A 20,987-nucleotide genomic window follows, 5' to 3' on the forward strand; every position below is an offset into this window, starting at 1 on the left:
GGTCTGAATACATTACCCCAATGTAGAAATCAAAACTGGATGGTGTTCAGAGATAGATGGGAGGGGTTGAGTGGAGCTGAAGGGTGGGATTAATAATAACAAGATAACTAATGTAAAATATACTTTGTCCGTAAAATGTATACAGGTTCAGAACTTTTGTGAAACAGCACAGTTGAAAAATATATGGCAAATAGAAATCAAAACTGGATGGTCTTCAGAGATAGATGGGAGGGATTGAGGGTAGATGAAGGATGGGACTAAAAACAAACAAAAGAGAAAAATTGTAAAATCTACTGTGTCTGTAAAATGTATATAGTATGTACAGTTGAAGTCGGAAGTTTACATACACTTAGGTTGGAGTCATTAAAACTCATTTTTCAACCACTCCACAAATGTCTTGTTAACAAACTATAGTTTTGGCAAGTCGGTTAGGACATCTACTTTGTGCATGACACAAGTAATCTTTCCAACAATTGTTTACAGACAGATTATTTCACTTATAATTCACTGTATCACAATTCCAGTGGGTCAGAAGTTTACATACACTAAGTTGACTGTGCCTGTGACTGTGCCTTTAAACAGCTTGGAAAATTCAAAAAAATTATGTCATGGCTTTAGAAGCTTCTGATAGGCTAATTGACATCATTTGAGTCAACTGGATGTGAACCTGTGGATGTATTTCAAGGCCTTCAAACTCAGTGCCTATTTGCTTGACATCATGGGAAAATCAAAAGAAATCAGCCAAGACCTAAAAAAAAAATGTGTAGACCTCCACAAGTCTGGTTCATCCTTGGGAGCAAATTCCAAAAGCCTGAAGGGACCACGTTCATCTGTACAAACAATGGTACGCAAGTATAAACACCATGGGACTACGCAGCCATCATACCGCTCAGGAAGGAGACGCGTTCTGTCTCCTAGAGATGAACGTACTTTGGTGCGAAAAGTGCAAATCAATCCCAGAACAACAGCAAAGGACCTTGTGAAGATGCTGGAGGAAACGGGTACAAACATATCTATATCCACAGTAAAACAAGTCCTATATCGACATAGTCTGAAAGGCCGCTCAGCAAGGAAGAAGCCACTGCTCCAAAACCGCCATAAAAAAGCCAGACTACGGTTTCCAACTGCACATGGGGACAAAGATCGTACTTTTTGGAGAAATGTCCTCTGGTCTGATGAAACAAAAATAGAACTGTTTGGCTATAATGACCATCGTTATGTTTGGAGGAAAAAGGGCAAGACTTGCAAGCCGAAGAACACCATCCCAACCGTGAAGCACGGGGGTGGCAGCATCATGCTGTGGGGGTGCTTTGCTGCAGGAGGGACTGGTGCACTTCACAAAATAGATGGCATCATGAGGAAGGAAAATTATGTGGATATATTGAAGCAACATCTCAAGACATCAGTCAGGAAGTTAAAGGTTGGTCGCAAATGGGTCTTCCAAATGGACAATGACCCCAAGCATTCTTTCAAAGTTGTGGCAAAATGGCTTAAGGACAACAATGTCAAGGTATTGGAGTGGCCATCACAAAGCCCTGACCTCAATCCTATAGACAATTTGTGGGCAGAACTGAAAAAGTGTGTGGGAGCAAGGAGGCCTACAAACCTGACTCAGTTACACCAGCTCTGTCAGGAGGAATGGGCCAAAATTCACCCAACTTATTGTGGGAAGCTTGTGGAGGGCTACCCAAAATGTTTGACCCAAGTTAAACAACTTAAAGGCAATGCTACCAAATACTAATTGAGTGTATGTAAACTTCTGACCCACTGGGAATGTGATTAAATAAATAAAATCTGAAATAAATCATTCTCTACTATTATAAAATAACGTGGTGATCCTAACTGACCTAAGACAGGGAATTTTTACTAGGATTAAATGTCAGGAATTGTGAAAAACTGAGTTTAAATGTATTTGGCTAAGGTGTATGTAAACTTCCGACTTCAACTGTATAAGCTGGAAGTAGAAGCCGAAGTGCTGTTGTCCATTAGTTCACTCCAATTAGGGGAGGGGTGGTAGGGTTAGGGGAAAATAATTAAATATATTTTATATATATATTTACAAAAAATAAATAACTTAACTGGAGTCGTGCATCCCTGTCCTCCACACTTCGTGGTTGTTACAGTATGTGTGTGTGTCCCTTGTTAAGCCACAGCTAAGTGACATTTATAGTGCTGTAATCTCGCTGGCGTGTCACTCAGGTCTACACGGTCGGCTCAAGCGGAACCCACCTGCTGATGTGGGCCACCAGCGGTAACCATGGCGACCGGTGGTCCTACGCAAGTGTGATCCTGTCCAACACAGCCCCCTTCAAAGTGACCTTCCAGGCAGAAGTGGGGGGTGACGTGTGGACGGACATCGCCCTGGATGACATCTCCTTTACCACCGAGTGTGTGGTGGGAGGTAAGTGTTCTATTCTCTTTGCTCTCTCTCTCTCTCTCTCTCTCTCTCTCTCTCTCTCTCTCTCTCTCTCTCTCTCTCTCTCTCTCTCTCTCTCTCTCTCTCTCTCTCTCTCTCTCTCTCTCTCTCTCTCTCTCTCTCTCTCTCTCTCTTCCCCATTTCACTCCTCTATTATATTTACTCTCTCCCTCTGTTCCGTTCTCTCCTCTTCCCTCTGCTCCTTTCCTTTCCTCTGCCCGACTTGACACCCTACATTCCTGCCATTTCCTCTGATGTGACATCTCTCTCTCCTCTTCCCTCCCTCACAATAAACTAGTTTCATTGCGCCAGGGGGAGAGTAGAGTAGTGTAGTGAACTAATGAAGCCTGTTGGCCTGCGGGGCCTGTATAAATTCACTGTGGAGTCTGGGGCAGCCGCTGGGGGAGAAGAGAAAGCAATTGGGGTGAAAAGCAATTATATTTGTATTGTGTTGTTTTCACACACCCCTCCCTCCCCCCTTCCTCCTCTAGCTACTGGAGCTTGCTCCGCTTCCTCTCCTCAGCTGTATACAGCCACCTCTCACATGGGATGCGGCCCAAATGGCACCCCTTTTTTGGGCACTACTTTTGACCAAAGCCCTACGGTCCTAGGGTGCCATTTGGGACGTAGCCCATGAGGATCCTAGAGTACATTAGCATTGTTGTGTTTGTTCATTTGTAATAGCTGGACTATTAAAGACAACATCAACTCCCATGTGTGTTTTCCCACAGGTCCCGTGACTCCAGAGCCTCTGACCTGTGGCGCGGGTCAGTTCCAGTGCGTCCACTCCTTCCAGTGTGTCCCTCTGTCCTGGAGGTGTGATGGGGAGGAGGACTGTTCTGACCAGTCAGATGAGGAGCAGTGTCCCAGCCTGGTCCCAGGCACCCTGCCCCCCCAGGACCACTGTCCACTCCCTGACCAGTACCAGTGTTTTAACAACACGTGTCTCCCCTCCCTACTGCGATGCGATGGAGTTCCTGACTGCCCCTACGGAGAGGATGAATACAGCTGCCGTAAGGGTCCTTGACTGTGTGTGTTCAGGGGGGGATTGTGTGTGTGTGTGTGTGTGTGTGTGTGTAGGTGGGGATTATGTGTGTGTGTGTGTGTGTGTATACGCGTGCATGTGTTGTAATTACATAAGGGAAATACATTGCCAGAACATAACATTTACAGTAAGAATCCATAAGTGTTTTCACAGCCTCACCTTCACACTCATACTCAGCTGTATATGATTATGGATGAATGATGAAATCTTTTCATTTAAACCAGTGTGAACACTCATCTTCTCCTAGCTCTATTGTGTTGAATAATACATTGAAAGTGATTGAAAACAGTATGTACGCAGTGAACAAAAGAGCTCACTCTGTTTTCCTTCTCCTGCTCCCTTTCTCTACCTCTCTCTCCTCTATCTCTTCCTCCCCAGCTCTCCAACAGTGTACGTTGGGGTCTCTGGTGTGTGAGAGTTCGTCCAGTTGTGTCCCGCTCCAGAAGCGTTGTGACCAGATCGTCGACTGTCTACCCTTTGACTCTGACGAGTCCAGCTGCCATGGTAACATTTGCTTCTACTATACTTAATCTCTCTCTCTCACTCCTCTCACACCCATTCGCTATCTTCGTCTTTCCTGCAACTGGACGTCTCAGCTTAGACCGTTTCCGCCAATGTTTTTCATTGCAGTACATGAACAGTCTTTCATATTGTCTCCCTCTTTCTTATGTTACATGGTCTGTCAAACGGGGCGGGGTGGGGGTGGCGATGGGGGGGCTTGGATATGGGGGAGGGGGGAGTTCCAGTAACTTTCCTAAAATTCCCAGGTTTTCTCAAATAGAAAATTCCCAGATTTATGAAATCCTCCAACTAGGCAACCGTAAGTGGGATTAATAAAGTTATCTCCTGGCTCCCACTGTAAAGGTAAATCTGTGCATTTCCAATTCATTATTATTTTCACATCTTTACTCTGTTCCATTTGTGGCTCTCAAATGACACATCTTAACGTTTTCATTGATGTGGTGGCCATGTTGAAATTCATAAATGTTCGCTCAGTGCCAACTTAAGCAGTGGCTGTAATGACATTCTCAACTACAGCAATTCTGCCTTCAAAGCACACCTCATAGGTCATTCTGTGCAGTGCCAAAACCTCAAAACCTCAGCTTTTCTGCTGTCTTCGAAAAATTAAACCAAACGGAACCGCCCATTTGGTCGGAATCCACCTGAAATGCAACTCTGGAGTTACACGATTAGGGATTGGACAAATCGCTCCATACAGTGATTGGAGGATTCAGGTCTGAGATATAATTTCCAACACTTGAACAATCCACATAAGCAATGCTGTTGAGACCAAAGTGAGGAGAGCGACACAGAGAGAGAAAGAGAGAGTGAGGAGAGCAACGCTTAAGGAAAGAACACATGAATTTCACGTGAACACGTGAAGTGTTCCAAAAACACATGTTTTTCTGTAACGGAAGAGAGAGAGAAATATAGTGAGTAAAGCAGTTGTGAAGGAAGAGAGGTCCAGGAGAAACATGTTACATGTTGACACTCTCACTAAAGAGGTTTTTGAGAAAATACATTTTCAGAGATTTTCCACTTTGCTCTCCGGAGGCAATTCCCTGTCTCTCTGCCAGGCATGTTGTGATGTCAGAGAAACCTTGTGAATCATTTACACCGAAAGAGCTGGCCTGCATCCCAAATGGCACCCTATTCCCAATGTAGTGCACTACTTAGACCAGGGCCCATCAAATGTAGTGCACTACAAAGGGAATAGGGTGTCATTTGGGACGCAACCCCGGTCTCAACTGGCTCTGTACGATGAGAGAGTGGTGTTGTTGAAACACATGTTTGGCCTCATTGCAGAATGCCCTCCGAGATACTGTTTGCATCATGGAGAGTGCCATGTGGAGAGTCACGGGCCAATGTGCATGTGAGTATGAGTACAGCAAACATGCATTCACACACACACACTCACTACACACAACCCCTGCCACACATATGATATACAGTAGATGCTCTCTATTTTTATTCTCTCTTCCGACCCCTTCTCTCTCTCTCTCTCTCTCTCTCTCTCTCTCTCTCTCTCTCTCTCTCTCTCTCTCTCTCTCTCTCTCTCTTTGCTTCCCTCTTTCCTGTTTCTCATCCTCCCTCCCTTGCTCAATCTCTTGCTGCCCCCTCTCCCATTTCTCTCTCTCTCTCTGCCTTAAAACATGGAAATCCCATCAGCCTTGTTTCCAACCCTGGAAAAGACATGCTCGGCGGACCATGGGGGAATCTCGGCTTATCCCAGACGGCTTTTAGAACGGGGCTCGCCGCTCATTTATCTGCCACGGGCTAGCGCAACGTTCCCAGAGTGATTTTGTAATGGACACTCGCTGGTCAATATTTGAACGTTCCCCCACCGCAAATTGTTTTGAGGGGAGACCGCGTAAGACCCTCACATTAGATTAATCCGTTGGATTTAGGGAGGCTAGTGTGACCCTGTGTGGATAGAGTTCAACTCCAACTCTTTGTGGTCGCCCACCACACGCACACATTCTTTATCTTACCCAAACCACATACTGGGCTGACGGGCTGAGAAACTAGGACTGGGGATAATGAAGGGAAAGACTTGATGACATGCAAGACAAGTGGTAGTTAACCGCTGTGAAATCTTCAATAAAATATTCTGCCTTCGATAGAACGCTTAGTCTAAATATTAGGCAATATACTTACTATAGCTACCTGCTGATGTCAGCATAAAAGGGAAAGTTCACCCAAATGACTAAATTCCTTACCCTGTAAGCAGTGTATGGACAAGTTAAGACAGCAATCCATGGATTTGCTTACCTGACTTAGTTCACCCAAATTACAGTAGTCAGGTAAACAATCTCTTTAATGTTGAATACTACCTGGCATTCCACATTCTTCCTGGTACCTGCACTCCAAAGCCACATGACTGACTGGACCATATTATGTGTCTTTTCCCACAGTGCTATGTGAATGTCACATTGAGATGCAAATGGTTCCCCTCCAGGAATGTTGCTGGGCATTTTTTAAATGTGCCAAACTCTAGGGGGGTGATATTTCACTGGTGTTTGGCAGTAAAAATACTATTTCCCTCACCTCCCTTTCCCTTCTCTATCTCTCTCCCTCTCCTTTCTCTCTCTTTGCTCCCCTCTTTCCTGTCTCTCATCCTAGCCCAGCCTACAGTCCCGGCCAGCCGGCCACACAATATGCAAAGAGACCCTTTGGAATGAGAATATAACACAACTTAATGCAAGCAATGTGTTTTGTCCAAGAATGCGTGTTTTGCATTAGAACATCCCAATTGCAGCACATTTCTACCCCAAAATCTAGCCATGATATTACAGTTTTTCTCGATTGCTAAGACACATTTCTTGAAACCTTCACCCATTTTCTCAAAACTTTAAACACAAAACCAAATCTTCAAACTACATTCACAAAACCCCTGACTCTTCTGGCAAAATCAAACAATCGCCTCAAAACCATTTAATCTGTGCTCAAAATCAAACAATGCTTTCAGATCATACACACAGCCAGTCAATATATAAACACTACGGAGCGTTCATTAGACACTACATCAAAAAATGGAGAACACAGCGTCCAGGGCATGTAGTTACAGTTTTTTTCTTTCTTGTATATAGTAAACTCATTTTGCAATTAAAACAAAAAGTATAGTAATCACAATTTAGTACAGTGAATATATTGTATACTGTAAGTACTGCAAGTAATACAGTATTGAATTTCTGTATATTCAGCGCTTGCATAAAAATACAGTAGTCCAATTGCAAAAGCCCAAAGAACAAAGAAAACTCTAAGTGAAAAGCACATTACAGTACACTCAAAAATATTGTGCAACTGCGAAATCAAAGTCAATGAGAGATTAATTCTGCCTCAGCATCACATCTTTGTGCTGGTTCCGGCCAGAAGACTTCGTCCACATCACAGGCAACGTTGTCCCTTGCCAGGCAACGGGGGAAAAACCCTCTGGTGTGCCGGATCCAGAAAACACTCCACACCTATGTCACCACAGGCCAATTCCATTGCCTGTAAGAGATTTTCCCTGGTATATGGGTTTCGGTCATAGACCTTCCACCGCCACGCAGAGAAAAACTATTCTATTGGGTTGAGGAAAAGGCTGTATGGTGGAAGGCAAACATTTATGAATCGCTGGTTGATGTTGAATCACTCGCGTATCCGGACACCACGGTGAAAGCTGACATTGTCCCAAACCACGACATAGACAGGATGCACTGCCTGCTGATGATCCTGCTGCTCACGCTCAAACGAAACATCCCAAAGACCACCCATAAATGTAAGAAAGTGTTCAGTGTTATATGGCCCCAGGGTTGCATGACGGTGGAGAACCCCACGATTACTTATGGCTACACAAAGGGTGATATTGCCACCACGCTGGCCAGGGACTTCCACAATGGCACGTTGGCCAATTATGTTCCTGCCACTCCTTCTCTTCGCCAGATTGAACCCTGCTTCATCTACAAAAATGTATTCATGGGGCCTTTCCATGGAATCCAATTTAAACATTCTCTATATATAAAAATAGATAAATAAGTAGTTTAGTAAGTGATACAGAAAGACAGACTTCTGCAATAGTGCATTTGTATGCACTCCTGATTTACATACACTACAATATAGTGCAGTTTACAGTAACAGTAGGCTAGTAGCATAGCATTGTACTGTAAGCATCAGCGCTGAACGTGTCTGAGTGTACACTTACTTGCACATACTGAAATCGTAGATCTTTGACCCTTTCTAAGTTGCGCTCAAAGGGTACTCTGTACACTTGCTTCATGCGTACCCTGTTTAAATTGTGTTCAACAACTCTTTGCTGTATTTCACGCAGTCGGATGGCATTGTTTTGAAGGACCATATCAACAATGAGAGCCTCTTGCTGTTGGGAGAACATAGCAGGCCTTCCACCCTCATGTGGTAGTCTTGCAATTCTACAAAAAGGGAAAATGCACTTACAAATGTATACATACAGTAAAAATAGTAATGGACATTATACATAAAATATTCTATGGTAAGAATTTTTTTTACAAAATTCCCCAGTCCCCTTTCTATTGACAAAGTAATGTACTGAATCAAATGTATACAGTAAACTTTCAATGAACAAAATAAAAATAAACAATTACCTGTTCTCTTCTCTGAATGTCCTGATTATGGTGGCCACAGAGAATCTGCTCAAATTGGGTTGTACTCTTTGTCCTGCTTCCCTCATTGTCATTCCATGAACAACAACATGGTCTATCACAGTCGCTCAAATTTCTTCTGAAATTACTGTTCTTGGTCTTGCTCTTCCTTGTCCTCGTACTCTTCCTCCTCGTCCACCACCTCTTACATGTACTCTTCCTCCTCTGCCTCTCAGATTGTTTCCATCCATTGTTGGTATCAACATTCAACGTACCTGTGAACTCTGAACTGGCTTCTATTCGGTTTGATCACATCATTAGAAACAAGTGTGAACAATTTGGAGTCGTTGTGTGTAAACGATGACAACTGTGTTGTAGTTGTGTTTAACTTTTGCCGCCTGTGTTTACGATTTTGTAACACAAGTGCATCACAGTGCGAAATGTGTTTTAGTGAGTGAGAATGTGTTTAGAGTTTTGCAAAAAGAGTGATTGATTCGACAAATGGGTTTAGGCCACTGAGCATTTGGTTCAGAGAATGGGGTTGAGTGTTTTAGCAATTCAGAAAAACTGTAAGCAGACTTGGAAGAGAAGTCCTGAATAAATGTGTTATTTTCTCCAAGGCAGTGCCATGGAGAGGTACCCTAATTACCCAACTGAGGTGTCATTGTTCAGTCTACTGGTACTGTTCATGTAGGATTCTCTACATCAGGGGTGTCAAACTCATTTTAGCTCAGGGGCCACATGGAGGAAAATCTATTCCCAAGTGGGCCGGACCGGAAAAATCATGGTATATATAACTTAAAAACAACAACTTCAGATTGTTTTCTTTGTTTTAATACGATCAACATACAACATAAAGCTGGAGCCTGAGGACAGTGTGTCCAAAATAGTACAAGCACAACATCACTATTAATCATAAAACACGTCAAGTTTATTTGAAAATTGTAAAGAAAAAGAACACACAAACACACAATGCCTCAGTGATTAACAGAACTGTTTCACAGATCACAGAACTATATCAGGGTGTCATTTCTCAGGCAGAAATGTAGATAAAAATAATGAAATCCTGTTCCCCAAACAAGTGCAAGAACCACAGAGTCAAGAATAGGTTAAATATACAAATAAAATAAAATCAATTAAAAACAATAGCACATCAACATAAAAACATATAAACATAAATCTGAAAGCGTTGCTCAAACTCCCGTAACAGTCCAGTTATTTTATCTTTGAACCGCTTCATGTCTGCCACATGTTGGGTCGCGCACACATTTTTCAGACAGGGGAAGTGAGCTGCATCACCACCGGCAAGTTGCGTCTCCCACAATGACAGCTTCAACTTGAAAGAACGTATGCTGTCATAATACTGCGTGACAACTTTGTTGCGCCCTTGCAGCTGTTTGTTCAAGTTATTCAGGTGCTCTGTAACATCCACCATAAATGCAAGGTCCGGCATCCATTCTGCGGAATGAAATTCTAACACTGGTTTGCCCTTTTCTTCCATGAACTGTTCAATTTCTTCTCGTAAATCAAAGAAACGCCTCAGCACAGCACCTCGGCTTAACCATCTTACCTCAGTGTGGTATGGCAGGCCATAGATGTGGTCTTTCTCTCTGAGAAGGCTGTCAAACTGACGGTGATTCAGGCTTCTGGATCGGATGAAATTAACAGTTTGGATGACCACCTTCATGACGTTATCCATCTTTAATGACTTGCAACACAAAGCCTCCTGGTGCAAAATACAGTGAAAAGTCAAAAAATCACGTCCTCCATTTGCAGATTGCACTTTCTCTCTGAACTTTGTCACAACGCCTGCTTTTTTCCCGATCATTGAGGGCGCACCATCTGTAGCCAGGCTGACAGCGCGGGACCAGTCCACTCCGACCCTGTCCAGCACGCCGACGAGTGCGGTAAAAATATCAGCTGCTGTCGTTGTATCTGTCATCGGCACCAACTCCACGAACTCCTCGGTGACGGTCAATGTGTCATCAACTCCATGGATGAAAAAATGGCCAGTTGTGCAACATCTGTAATGTCCGTGCTTTCATCAATTGCAACCGAAAACGCAATAAATGACTTTACTTTTTGCTTCAACTGGCTGTCCAAATCCACTGAAAGATCGGAAATCCTGTCTGCAACTGTGTTTCTTGTCAGGCTGATATTTGCAAAAGCCTGCCGCTTTTCAGGGCACACAATCTCCGCTGCCTTCATCATGCATGTTTTTACAAATTCACCCTCACTAAATGGTTTTGAAGCCACTGCGATTTCATTAGCAATGAGGTAGCTAGCTTTCACTGCAGCGTCACTGATGTCTCGGCTGTGAGTAAACACAGACTGCTGTTTCTTCAGACCCGCCAACAGTTCATTCACCTTCTCTCATCTCCGCTGTCCTTGAAAGTTGTCATATTTGTCAGCATGAAGACTCACATAGTGGCGACGAAGGTTATATTCTTTCAGCACTGCAACATGCTCTGAACACACCAAACATACAGCTTTCCCATTCAATTCTGTGATTAAATAGGATGACCATTTTTCTTGGAACACTCTGCACTCTGCGTCCACTTTTCTCTTTTTTGACAGAGACATATTGGGGCAATGAGGGTGCCAAAGCACATAATGTTAAAAGTAGAAGCCGTAATAAATATCGCGGGCAAAACAAAGTAGCTCATTGGCTGCACGTGCTTGACCTACTTGCTCTGCCCCGGTATAAACAGTTTGCTTGCTTAACACAATTGCTATTGCGCCATCCAGTGGACGCAATTGGAACAGCAGTTTATTTTATAGAAAAATTGCAGCGCATTTTTATACTGAAATAAATAATATATATATATATATATATATATATATATATATATATTATTTTTATTTTTTTTCAAAATCATCTCGCGGGCCGGATTAAACCCGTTTGCGGGCCTGATCCGGCCCGCGGGCCGTACGTTTGACACCCCTGCTCTACATGAACAGTACCTGAGGGAGAGGTTGTTGTTCCGGCCCCACACTGCCAGGTCACTGACCTCCTCCCTGTAGGCTGTCTCATGGTCGCTGGTGATGAGGCCTGCCACCGTAATGTCGTCAGCAAACTTGATGACAGTGTTGAAGTCATGCGTGGCCACGCAGTCGTGGGTGAACAGGGAGTACAGGAGGGGACTAAGCACACACCCCTGTGGGGCCCCAGTGTTGCGTGTCAGCATGGCGGAGGTGATGTTGCCTACCCTCACCACCTGGGGTCAGCCCTTCAGGAAGTCCAGGATCCAGTTGCAGAGGGAGGTGTTCAGTCCCTGGGTCCTAAGCTTGGTGACGAGCTTGGAGGGGACAATGGTGTTAAATGCTGAGCTGTAGTCAATGAACAGCATTCTCACATAGGTATTCCTCTTATCTAGGTGGGTGAGGGCAGTGTGGAGTGCAATTGAGATTGCGTCATCTATGGATCTGTTGGGACGGTATGCAAATTGGAGTGGGTCTAGGGTGTCTGGGATGATGGAGTTGATGTGTGCCATAACCAGCCTCTTAAAGCACTTCATGATTACAGATAGCATGAAGCCTTAGAGTTATTGGGAACAGGAATGATGGTGGTCATCTTAAAATATGTGGGGATTACTGACTGGGACAAGGAGAGGTTGAAAATAACAGTGAATATACCTGCCAGCTGTTCTGCGCATGCTCTGAGAACACGCCCTGGAATACCATTGGTCCTTGCGGGTATTGACCTGATTAAAGACTTTACTCACATCAGCCTCGGAGAGCGAGATCACCCAATCTTCTGTGTTGGTAGCGGCCCTCACACCCGGCACGATGTTGTTATTGTCAAAGCGTGCATAAAATGCATTGAATTCGTCTGGTAGAGAGGCATCGTTGGGCAGATCACGGCTGGGTCTTCCTTTGTAATCCGTAATGGACTGTAGCCCCTGCCACATGCGGCGGGCTTCGGAGCCTGTGTAATGTGATTCCACCTTATTCCTCTATTGTCCTTTTTTCTCGTTTGATGGCTTTGTGGAGGTCATAATGGGACTTCTTGTACTTGTTCCTGTCCTCAGACGTAGCCTCAGGGTTGTCTGCGATAGTCCTGTGTGCGGTAGCCCTATCCTTTAGTTTAGCGCCAACCTCAGTGTTAATCCAGGGCTTTTGATTAGGGAAGCAGTGGACCTTAACTGTGGGGACAATGTTGCCGATGCATTTCCTAATAAGCCAGTGACGGAGGTGGTTAGCTTGTCGATATTATCGGCAGAGTCCCGAAACATATTCCAATCAGCGCTTGCAAAACAGTCCTGTAGCATAATCTCTGATTCTGGAGACCATTTCTCAACAATGCAAGTCATGGGTCATTCCTGTTTGAGCTTCTGCTTGTAAACAGGAAGCAGGAGTACGGAGTCATGATCTGATTTGCCGAATGGCGGACGAGGGAGGGCCTTGTATGCTTGTTTGTGGGTAGAATAACAGTGGTCTAGGACTGTATCAATCCTAGTGGCAAGGGAGAAGTGTTGATGGAGTTTAGGCATCATGTGTCTTAATGACACAGAATTAAAATCGCAGGCAACCAGAAAAGCAGCTTCTGGATGTACGTTTTCCTGCTTGGTTATAGCCTCGTACAGTTTCTTAAGTGCCAGATTGTTATTTGTCTTGTCCTGAGGTGGAATGTATACAACCGCTGAAAACTCCCTCGGGAGGTAAAAGGGGCAGCATTTGACCATCAGGTATTCCAAGACAGGTGAACAATGGGTCGACACTTCTACCGCACTCGAGTCAAAACCCTCCTTCCCTCGATTTCCCGACTCCACTGTCTTGTCAGCATGGAGAATGGAGAATCCATCTAGTTTTTATTTATTTATTTATTTATTTAACTTTATTTAACCAGGTAAGCCAGTTGAGAACAAGTTCTCATTTACAACTGCGACCTGGTCAAGATAAAGCAAAGCAGTGCGAAAAAACAACAACAACACAGAGTTACATATGGAATAAACAAAACGTACAGTCTATAACACAATAGAAAATCTACAAATGTAGTAAGTTATGGAGGTAAGGCAATAAATAGGCCATAGTGCAAAATAATTACAATTTAGTATTAACACTGGAGTGATAGATGTGCAAAAGATGGTGTGCAAATAGAGATACTGGGGTGCAAATGAGCAAAATAAATAACAATGTAAATAACAATATGGGGATGAAGTAGTTGGGTGGGCTAATTACAGATGGGCTGTGTACAGGTGCAGTGATCGGTAAGCTGCTCTGACAACTGATGCTTAAAGATAGTGAGGGAGATAAGTGTCTCCAGCTTCAGAGATTTTTGCAGTTCGTTCCAGTCATTTGCAGCAGAGAACTGGAAGGAATGGCGGCCAAAGGAGGTGTTGGCTTTGGGGATGACCAGTGAGATATACCTGCTGGAACGCATACTACGGGTGGGTGTTGCTATGGTGACCAATGAGCTAAGATAAGGCAGGGATTTGCCTAGAAGGGATTTATAGATGACCTGGAGCCAGTGGGTTTGGCGACTAATATGTAGTGAGGGCCAGCCAGCAAGAGCGTACAGGTCACAATGGTGGGTAGTATATGGGGCTTTGGTGACAAAACGGATGGCACTGTGATAGACTACATCCAATTTGCTGAGTAGAGTGTTGGAAGCTATTTTGTAAATGACGTCGCCGAAGTCAAGGATCGGTAGGATAGTCAGTTTTACGAGGGCATGTTTAGCAGCATGAGTGGAGGCTTTGTTGCGAAATAGGAAGCCGATTCTAGATTTAACTTTGGATTGGAGATGCTTAATGTGAGTCTGGAAGGAGAGTTTACAGTCTAACCAGACACCTAGGTATTTGTAGTTGTCCACATACTCTAAGTCAGACCCGCCGAGAGTAGTGATTCTAGTCGGGCGGGCGGGTGCAAGCAGCGTTCGAGATGAAGAGCATGCATTTAGTTTTATTAGCGTTTAAGAGCAGTTGGAGGCCACGGAAGGAGTGTTGTATGGCATTGAAGCTTGTTTGGAGGTTTGTTAACACAGTGTCCAATGAAGGGCCAGATGTATACAAAATGGTGTCGTCTGCGTAAAGGTGGATCTGCGAGTCACCAGCAGCAAGAGCGACTTCACTGATATACACAGAGAATAGAGTCGGCCCGAGAATTGAACCCTGTGGCACCCCCATAGAGACTGCCAGAGGTCCAGACAACAGGCCCTCCGATTTGACACATTGAATTCTATCTGAGAAGTAGTTGGTGAACCAGGCGAGGCAGTCATTTAAGAAACCAAGGCTATTTAGTCTGCCAATAATAATGTGGTGATTGACAGAGTCAAAAGCGTTGGCCAGGTCGATAAAGACGGTTGCACAGTACTGTCTTTTATCGATCGTGGTTATTATATCGTTTAGGACATTGAGCGTGGCTGAGGTGCCCCCATGACCAGCTCGGAAACCAGATTGCATAGCGGAGAAGTTACGGTGGGATTCGAAATGGTCGGTGATCTGTTTGTTAACTTGGCTTTCAAATACTTTCCAAAGGCAGGGCAGGATGGATATAGGTCTGTAACAGTTTGGATCTAGAGTGTCACCCCCTTTGAAGAGGGGGATGACCGCGGCAGCTTTCCAATCTCTGGGGATCTCAGACGATACGAAAGAGAGGTTGAACAGGCTAGTAATAGGGGTTGCGACAATTTCGGCTGCTAATTTTAGAAAGAAAGGGTCCAGATTGTCTAGCCCAGCTGATTTGTAGGGGTCCAGATTTTGCAGCTCTTTCAGGACATCAGCTATCTGAATTTGGGTGGAGAAGCGGTGGTGGGGGCATGGGCAAGTTGCAGCGGAGGGTGCAGAGTAATAATAATAATAATATGCCATTTAGCAGACGCTTTTATCCAAAGCGACTTACAGTCATGCGTGCATAAATTTTTGTGTATGGGTGGTCCCGGGGATTGAACCCACTACCTTGGCGTTACAAGCGCCGTGCTCTACCAGCTGAGCTACAGAGGACCACAGCTGGTGGCTGGGGTAGGGGTAGCCAGGTGGAAAGCATGGCCAGCCGTAGCAAAATGCTTATTGAAATTCTCGATTATCGTAGATTTAACGGTGGTGACAGTGTTTCCTAGCCTCAGTGCAGTGGGCAGCTGGGAGGAGGTGCTCTTATTCTCCATGGACTTTACAGTGTCCCAAAACCTTTTGGAGTTAGTGCTACAGGATGCACATTTCTGTTTGAAAAAGCTAGCCTTTGCTTTCCTAACTGATTGTGTATATTGGTTCCTGACTTCCCTGAAAAGTTGCATATCGCGGGGGCTGTTCGATGCTAATGCAGTATGCCACAGGATGTTTTTGTGCTGGTCAAGGGCAGTCAAGTCTGGGGTGAACCAGGGGCTATATTTGTTCTTAGTTCTGCATTTTTTGAAAGGGGCATGCTTATTTAAGATGGAGAGGAAAGCACTTTTGAAGAACATCCAGGCATCCTCTACTGACGGAATGAGGTCAATATCCATCCAGGATACCCAGGCAAGTTCAATTAGAAAGGCCTGCTCGCTGAAGTGTTTTAGGGAGCGTTTGACAGTGATGAGGGGTGGTCGTTTGACCACGGACCCATTACGGATGCAGGCAATGAGGCAGTGATCGCTGAGATCCTGGTTGAAGACAGCGGAGATGTATTTAGAGGGTAAATTAGTCAGGATGACATCTATGAGGGTGCCCATGTTTACAGATTTAGGGTTGTACCAGGTAGGTTCCTTGATAATTTGTGTGAGATTGAGTGCATCTAGTTTAGATTGTAAGACGGCCGGGGTGTTAAGCATATCCCAGTTTAGGTGACCAAGCAGTGCGAACTCTGAGGATAGATGGGGGGCAAGCAATTCACATATGGTGTCCAGGGCACAACTGGGGGCTGAGCAAGCGGCAACAGTGAGAGACCTTCCTAAGCTAGGATTTAGACACTGCTAGAACATCAGGGTTGGCAGAGTGTGCTAACGCAGTGAATAACTCAAACTTGGGGAGGAGGCTTCTGATGTTAACATGCAAGAACCAAGGCTTTTACGGCTACAGAAGTCAACAAATGATAGCGCCTGGGGAGTAGGAGTGATACTGGGGGCTACAGGGCCTGGGTTAACCTCTACATCACCAGAGGAGGAATATAATAAGGATACAGCTAAAGGCTTTAAGAACTGGTCTTCTAGTGCGTTGGGTACAGAGAATAAGGGGCAGATTTCCGGGCATTCTAGAATAGATTCAGGGCATTATGTACAGACAAGGATATGGAAGGATATGAGTACAGTGGAGGTACACCTAAGCATTGGGTAATGATGAAAGAGGTAGCATTACTGGAGGTACCGATTGAGCCGGTCTCCGCGTGTATGGGGGGGTGGGACAAAGGAGCCCTCTGAGACTGGTTGAGCGGGACTGTGGGCTCTACAGTGAAATAGTACATTGAGAACTAGCCCAAACAGCAATAGGCTAGGCATTTTGACATGGGAGAGAGGCATAACGCAATCACAGGTGTTATTCGGGAGGGCTAAGACAACAACTGATAATGGCAACGAAAGTTTGGGCTGAGGCTAAACAGATAAACAGGATAGGGTACCGTGTAAAGGAACAGTCCAGCAGACATCAGCTGTGTAGCTGAGTGATCATAAGGTCCAGTGAACCTTAAGTCCGGGAGCAGTTCGTAGGCTGCTACAGCACAGGCGAGCAGGAGGCACGGCTGTTGATTGCGCGTGCTAGCGGGCCGGGGCTAGCAGATGGATCTTCGTGGTCATCGCAACGGGAAGCCTGTTGAAACCACATCAGACGATTACGTCGGCAGACTAGTCGTGATGGATCGGCGGGGCTCCGTGTCGACACTAGGAGGTCCCGTCCGGTTGACAGAGAGGTAGATAGCCGGGAGATGGGCCTGGCTCGAGGCTAGCTCAAGGCTAACTGGTGCGTCGGGACAGTGGTGAATTAGCCAACAACAGCCATTCGGTTGCAGCTAGCTAGTTCTGATGATCCGGTGTTAAGGTCCAGTGATTCAGTGATTCCGGCAGAAAATCCGATATGCTCTGGGTCGATATTACGCTGTGCAGACTGGCCGATAATTGTCCAGGCTAGAGCTGGCTGGTAGGTAGTGCAGGCCACGAACAGTGGTGAAGACCGCTAACGGTGGCTAATAGCAAGTAGCTAGTTAACTGGCTAGTTTCAGCCGTAGGTTCTTGATAAAAATAAAGAAATAATAGAATCCGTTCCACATTGGGTGAGGCGGGTTGCAGGAAAGTATATTTAGTTAAAGGATGGAAAGTGAGATAGAGAAATATATACGAAAAAAGACAAAAAACTAAAAAACAGGCTATTTACACAAGGACACAACAGAATAAACGACCGCACTGCTACGCCAACTTGGATAGCCATAGGGGGTATCTTGTCAGAGAGCCATGTTTCAGAAAAGCAGAGAATATTGCAGTTTCGAGAGTCCAATTGGTAGTAAATTCATCAATTTTATTATCAAGTGACTGTACGGGAAGCCTGTTGAAATGGCCAGTAGAATGGAGGGAAGAGGTGGCCGGTTCTCCCTTCGCCTTAATCTCACCAGGATCCCCCCTCCCCCTCCCCTCTTGCCACTGTAACGTTGGTGTTTCCTCTTGGGTAGCCGAAAATTGATTTGGAATTACAGAAAGAGCCCAGAGCAAGATTAGTCTAAGTTGAAGCTGGAATTTAGGTAAGTAACTGCCGATCTGATATTCAAAAGTTATTGTCGGTTGTAAGAAAGGATAGCGAATACATTTTGAGAAAATAAAGTAAAAACAAATGACAAAAGAATCACTAAATAGTAAAGTTGGGTCGGAGCATGCAAAACGGTGGTCATCCAGTACGGCGCCATCTTTTTTAAGGATATGTTAGCTACAGTCAGGAAGTCCATTGTCTCAGGGATATCTTCTCAAATGTTGTTTCTGTTGCATGCTTTTTATATTTGCCATCCTTGTTATACATGTTGTTAAGCTTGGCTCAGTCTGTCCAATTTATCTTTGAATCCAGTTAGACTGATACCTGATTTGGCAGGAGTTTTGTTTGACGTTTGAGTCTACTATATAGCTCTGAAATATTAACACTTATCTTTCCAGGTGCCAGGATGGTTGGACAGGCAACCGTTGCCACGTGAGACCGAAGCCTTCTCCCTCTTCCTCCATCTCAACGGCCCTGCCAGAGGACACTGGACTAGGTAATATGGACATACCCTATTATTATATGAACTTAGGGTTGCAAAATTCCGGTAACTTTCCAAACATTCCCAGGTTTTACAGAAATCCCAGTTGGAAGTTTTCTCGTATCAGGAGGGAATAAGCAGGAAATCCAGGAATCCTCCCACCAGGATTTCAGGATAACCTGGGAACTTTGGGAAATTTACCAGAATGTTGCAACATTTTATGTACTATAAGACTGTGTGAGTCTCTGGGGTGTTTATTGAATATAAATCCATGTTGTTGTCTCACCCATAGAAACTGTGTATGCTGGCATGGCCATTGGACTGACCCTGCTGATTCTTGGTATTGCTGTTTGTGTCCTGTTTGTATTCCTAAAGAGACACTCTTTGAAGTAAGTCACTGGTTAGGATGTTAATGTTGATAAAGATGATGATTGTGGTGATAAATATGATGATGATGATGTTGCTTTTATGAAGGACATCGAAAATACTGTGATTTCAATCAAACACCTGCGTTATCTGTCTTGTTTCATCTGGTCTTTGTTTGATTGATTTTAAATGCACTTAGATTTTACTTACACTTGGATTCTAATTAACTTTTAATGTAAGGTGTCCTTCAGAGTCCTGAAATGTATCTGTCAAATAAAATGTACTATTATTGTTGTTGATATTATTATTACTGTTACTGAAAAATACAAATCAGATTTTTGTCTGCTTCCACAGCAAACGTGACCTGAAGGACTTTGAGGTGATGGACAACCCCACCTTTGATTGGAGGGCAGAGGTTAGCACACCCCCTTCTCTGTTCAATGACAATCAAGCTCCCATATAAAATGTATAATTCTTAAACCATATCTTCTAGAATTCATTAGATACTAATTTAATTTGTGTGTGGATGGATGACATCTTTCTCTGACATTATTGTAATTGTGGTCAGTGAATGTGTGTGTGCAATCATTCTCTCCTCTACCACCACTGAGAAGGTAACCTGCAGGGGAGTAGATGCCATCACAGCAATTTCACTCAGGAGATGGCTGTCATTTTCTGAAGCGTGTTTATATGTGTGTGTGTGTATGTGTGTTACTGAGTATTGAGTGGGAGTAAATGCAAGAGTGATTGGGAGAGCCATCACTGTCACAGTGTTGATGATGGGGGCCACAACATTGCACGGGCACGTGGGTGTGCTAGCATTTGTGTCTCTGTGTCCGTGCAAGTGTGTATGTGCGGGAGGGAGTGTGTTGATTTCTGCTATGAGGGGTAGAGGTATGTGTGGTACAACAGTCTCTCCGTTGTGCAGACTATAACAGGCTACAACACAGAGGGTACCTCAATCACACAGGCTGCACACAGCGAACCACACACCAACACTCACTTATCCACAGAGAAGTGGACAGGAGAGGAGTCTATGAGTGCCTCCCAAATGGCACCCAATCCTGATATATTGGACTACTTTTGACCAGAACCCTATGGGCCTGGTCAATAGCGTTTGGGACACAGCCTGATGTCACTGGGAAATGTTATCATGAGCTACTTTTAGAAACAAAAAGAAGTCAGAGGTTGGTTGAGTGATTAGAGACAAAGGTAAAGCTCAATTAAATGTAGCACATTTCACTGTTTCAGTCTTAATCATACGAAAGACCAAAACGCTTCATCTATTTTTACTCGACGACTCTATTTTGGATCGTTTGTTCTCTTTCATGGTGATCAGGCTTAGTTCCTCTACTGTCTCTCACTATTTATCTCCCTTCAGCTCCCCACCCTGGGGGCTTGCCCTAGACTTAACCCCAAGAGGAGTGATGGTCCTGGCGTTCCCATCAGTGTCTACCCATGGAGAAGGGACACGGAGCGGGAGGTAGGCTTCCAACTCTTGTTGACCTATCTGTCTCACTGTCTCTCTGTCAAATTGTAATGCTGTGTGTGTGTGTGTATTTTTCTCTGCAGGGTCCAGTCCAGAGAGATGCCAAACTGTCCTTCCCCAACCCTCTGTACCAGTACCCTTCCACTGCCAATGGGGCTGACTGCAGCAGCTCTGAAGCATAAAAACAACAGATACTCTACATACTGTACACTATTGTGCCATAGCTAATACTTACATACATTTGTGACCGACCGCCTCGATTCAGTCTTATGTAGAACATTTTTAAATTGTATTTTTTACATCGTATAAAAGTAGAGACTCAGAGCTAGGAAATTGTATATCATACACTGCAGTTGAGGAACAATGGGAAAGTAATTCTGCTTTGAAAGTTGATAAACTTGTAACCCCACTTTTGAGAAAATGGTCCTTGTATGTGTTGGTACACCT

The 20,987-nt window shown here is 44.4% G+C and overlaps 1 protein-coding gene across 1 annotated transcript in view; it reads left to right on the top strand.

The window, feature by feature from the left end:
* The window catches only part of malrd1 (MAM and LDL receptor class A domain containing 1), a gene marked incomplete at both ends in the record, with an annotated part of 134,819 nt that extends 114,097 nt beyond the window's left edge, over nt 1-20,722 (top strand). Inside the window, 9 exons of the mRNA XM_084144447.1 lie at nt 2,200-2,401; nt 3,148-3,429; nt 3,840-3,965; nt 5,268-5,334; nt 18,603-18,700; nt 18,978-19,074; nt 19,406-19,466; nt 20,433-20,534; nt 20,624-20,722. Of these exons, the coding sequence (XP_084000573.1) occupies nt 2,200-2,401; nt 3,148-3,429; nt 3,840-3,965; nt 5,268-5,334; nt 18,603-18,700; nt 18,978-19,074; nt 19,406-19,466; nt 20,433-20,534; nt 20,624-20,722 (1,134 nt within the window). The remainder of the gene's footprint in view (nt 1-2,199; nt 2,402-3,147; nt 3,430-3,839; nt 3,966-5,267; nt 5,335-18,602; nt 18,701-18,977; nt 19,075-19,405; nt 19,467-20,432; nt 20,535-20,623) is intronic.
* Nucleotides 20,723-20,987: the final 265 nt, after the last annotated feature.

The sequence above is a fragment of the Coregonus lavaretus genome, assembly GCF_964263955.1.
Source record: "Coregonus lavaretus genome assembly, chromosome: 2".
In the NCBI taxonomy this organism is placed as follows: domain Eukaryota; kingdom Metazoa; phylum Chordata; class Actinopteri; order Salmoniformes; family Salmonidae; genus Coregonus; species Coregonus lavaretus.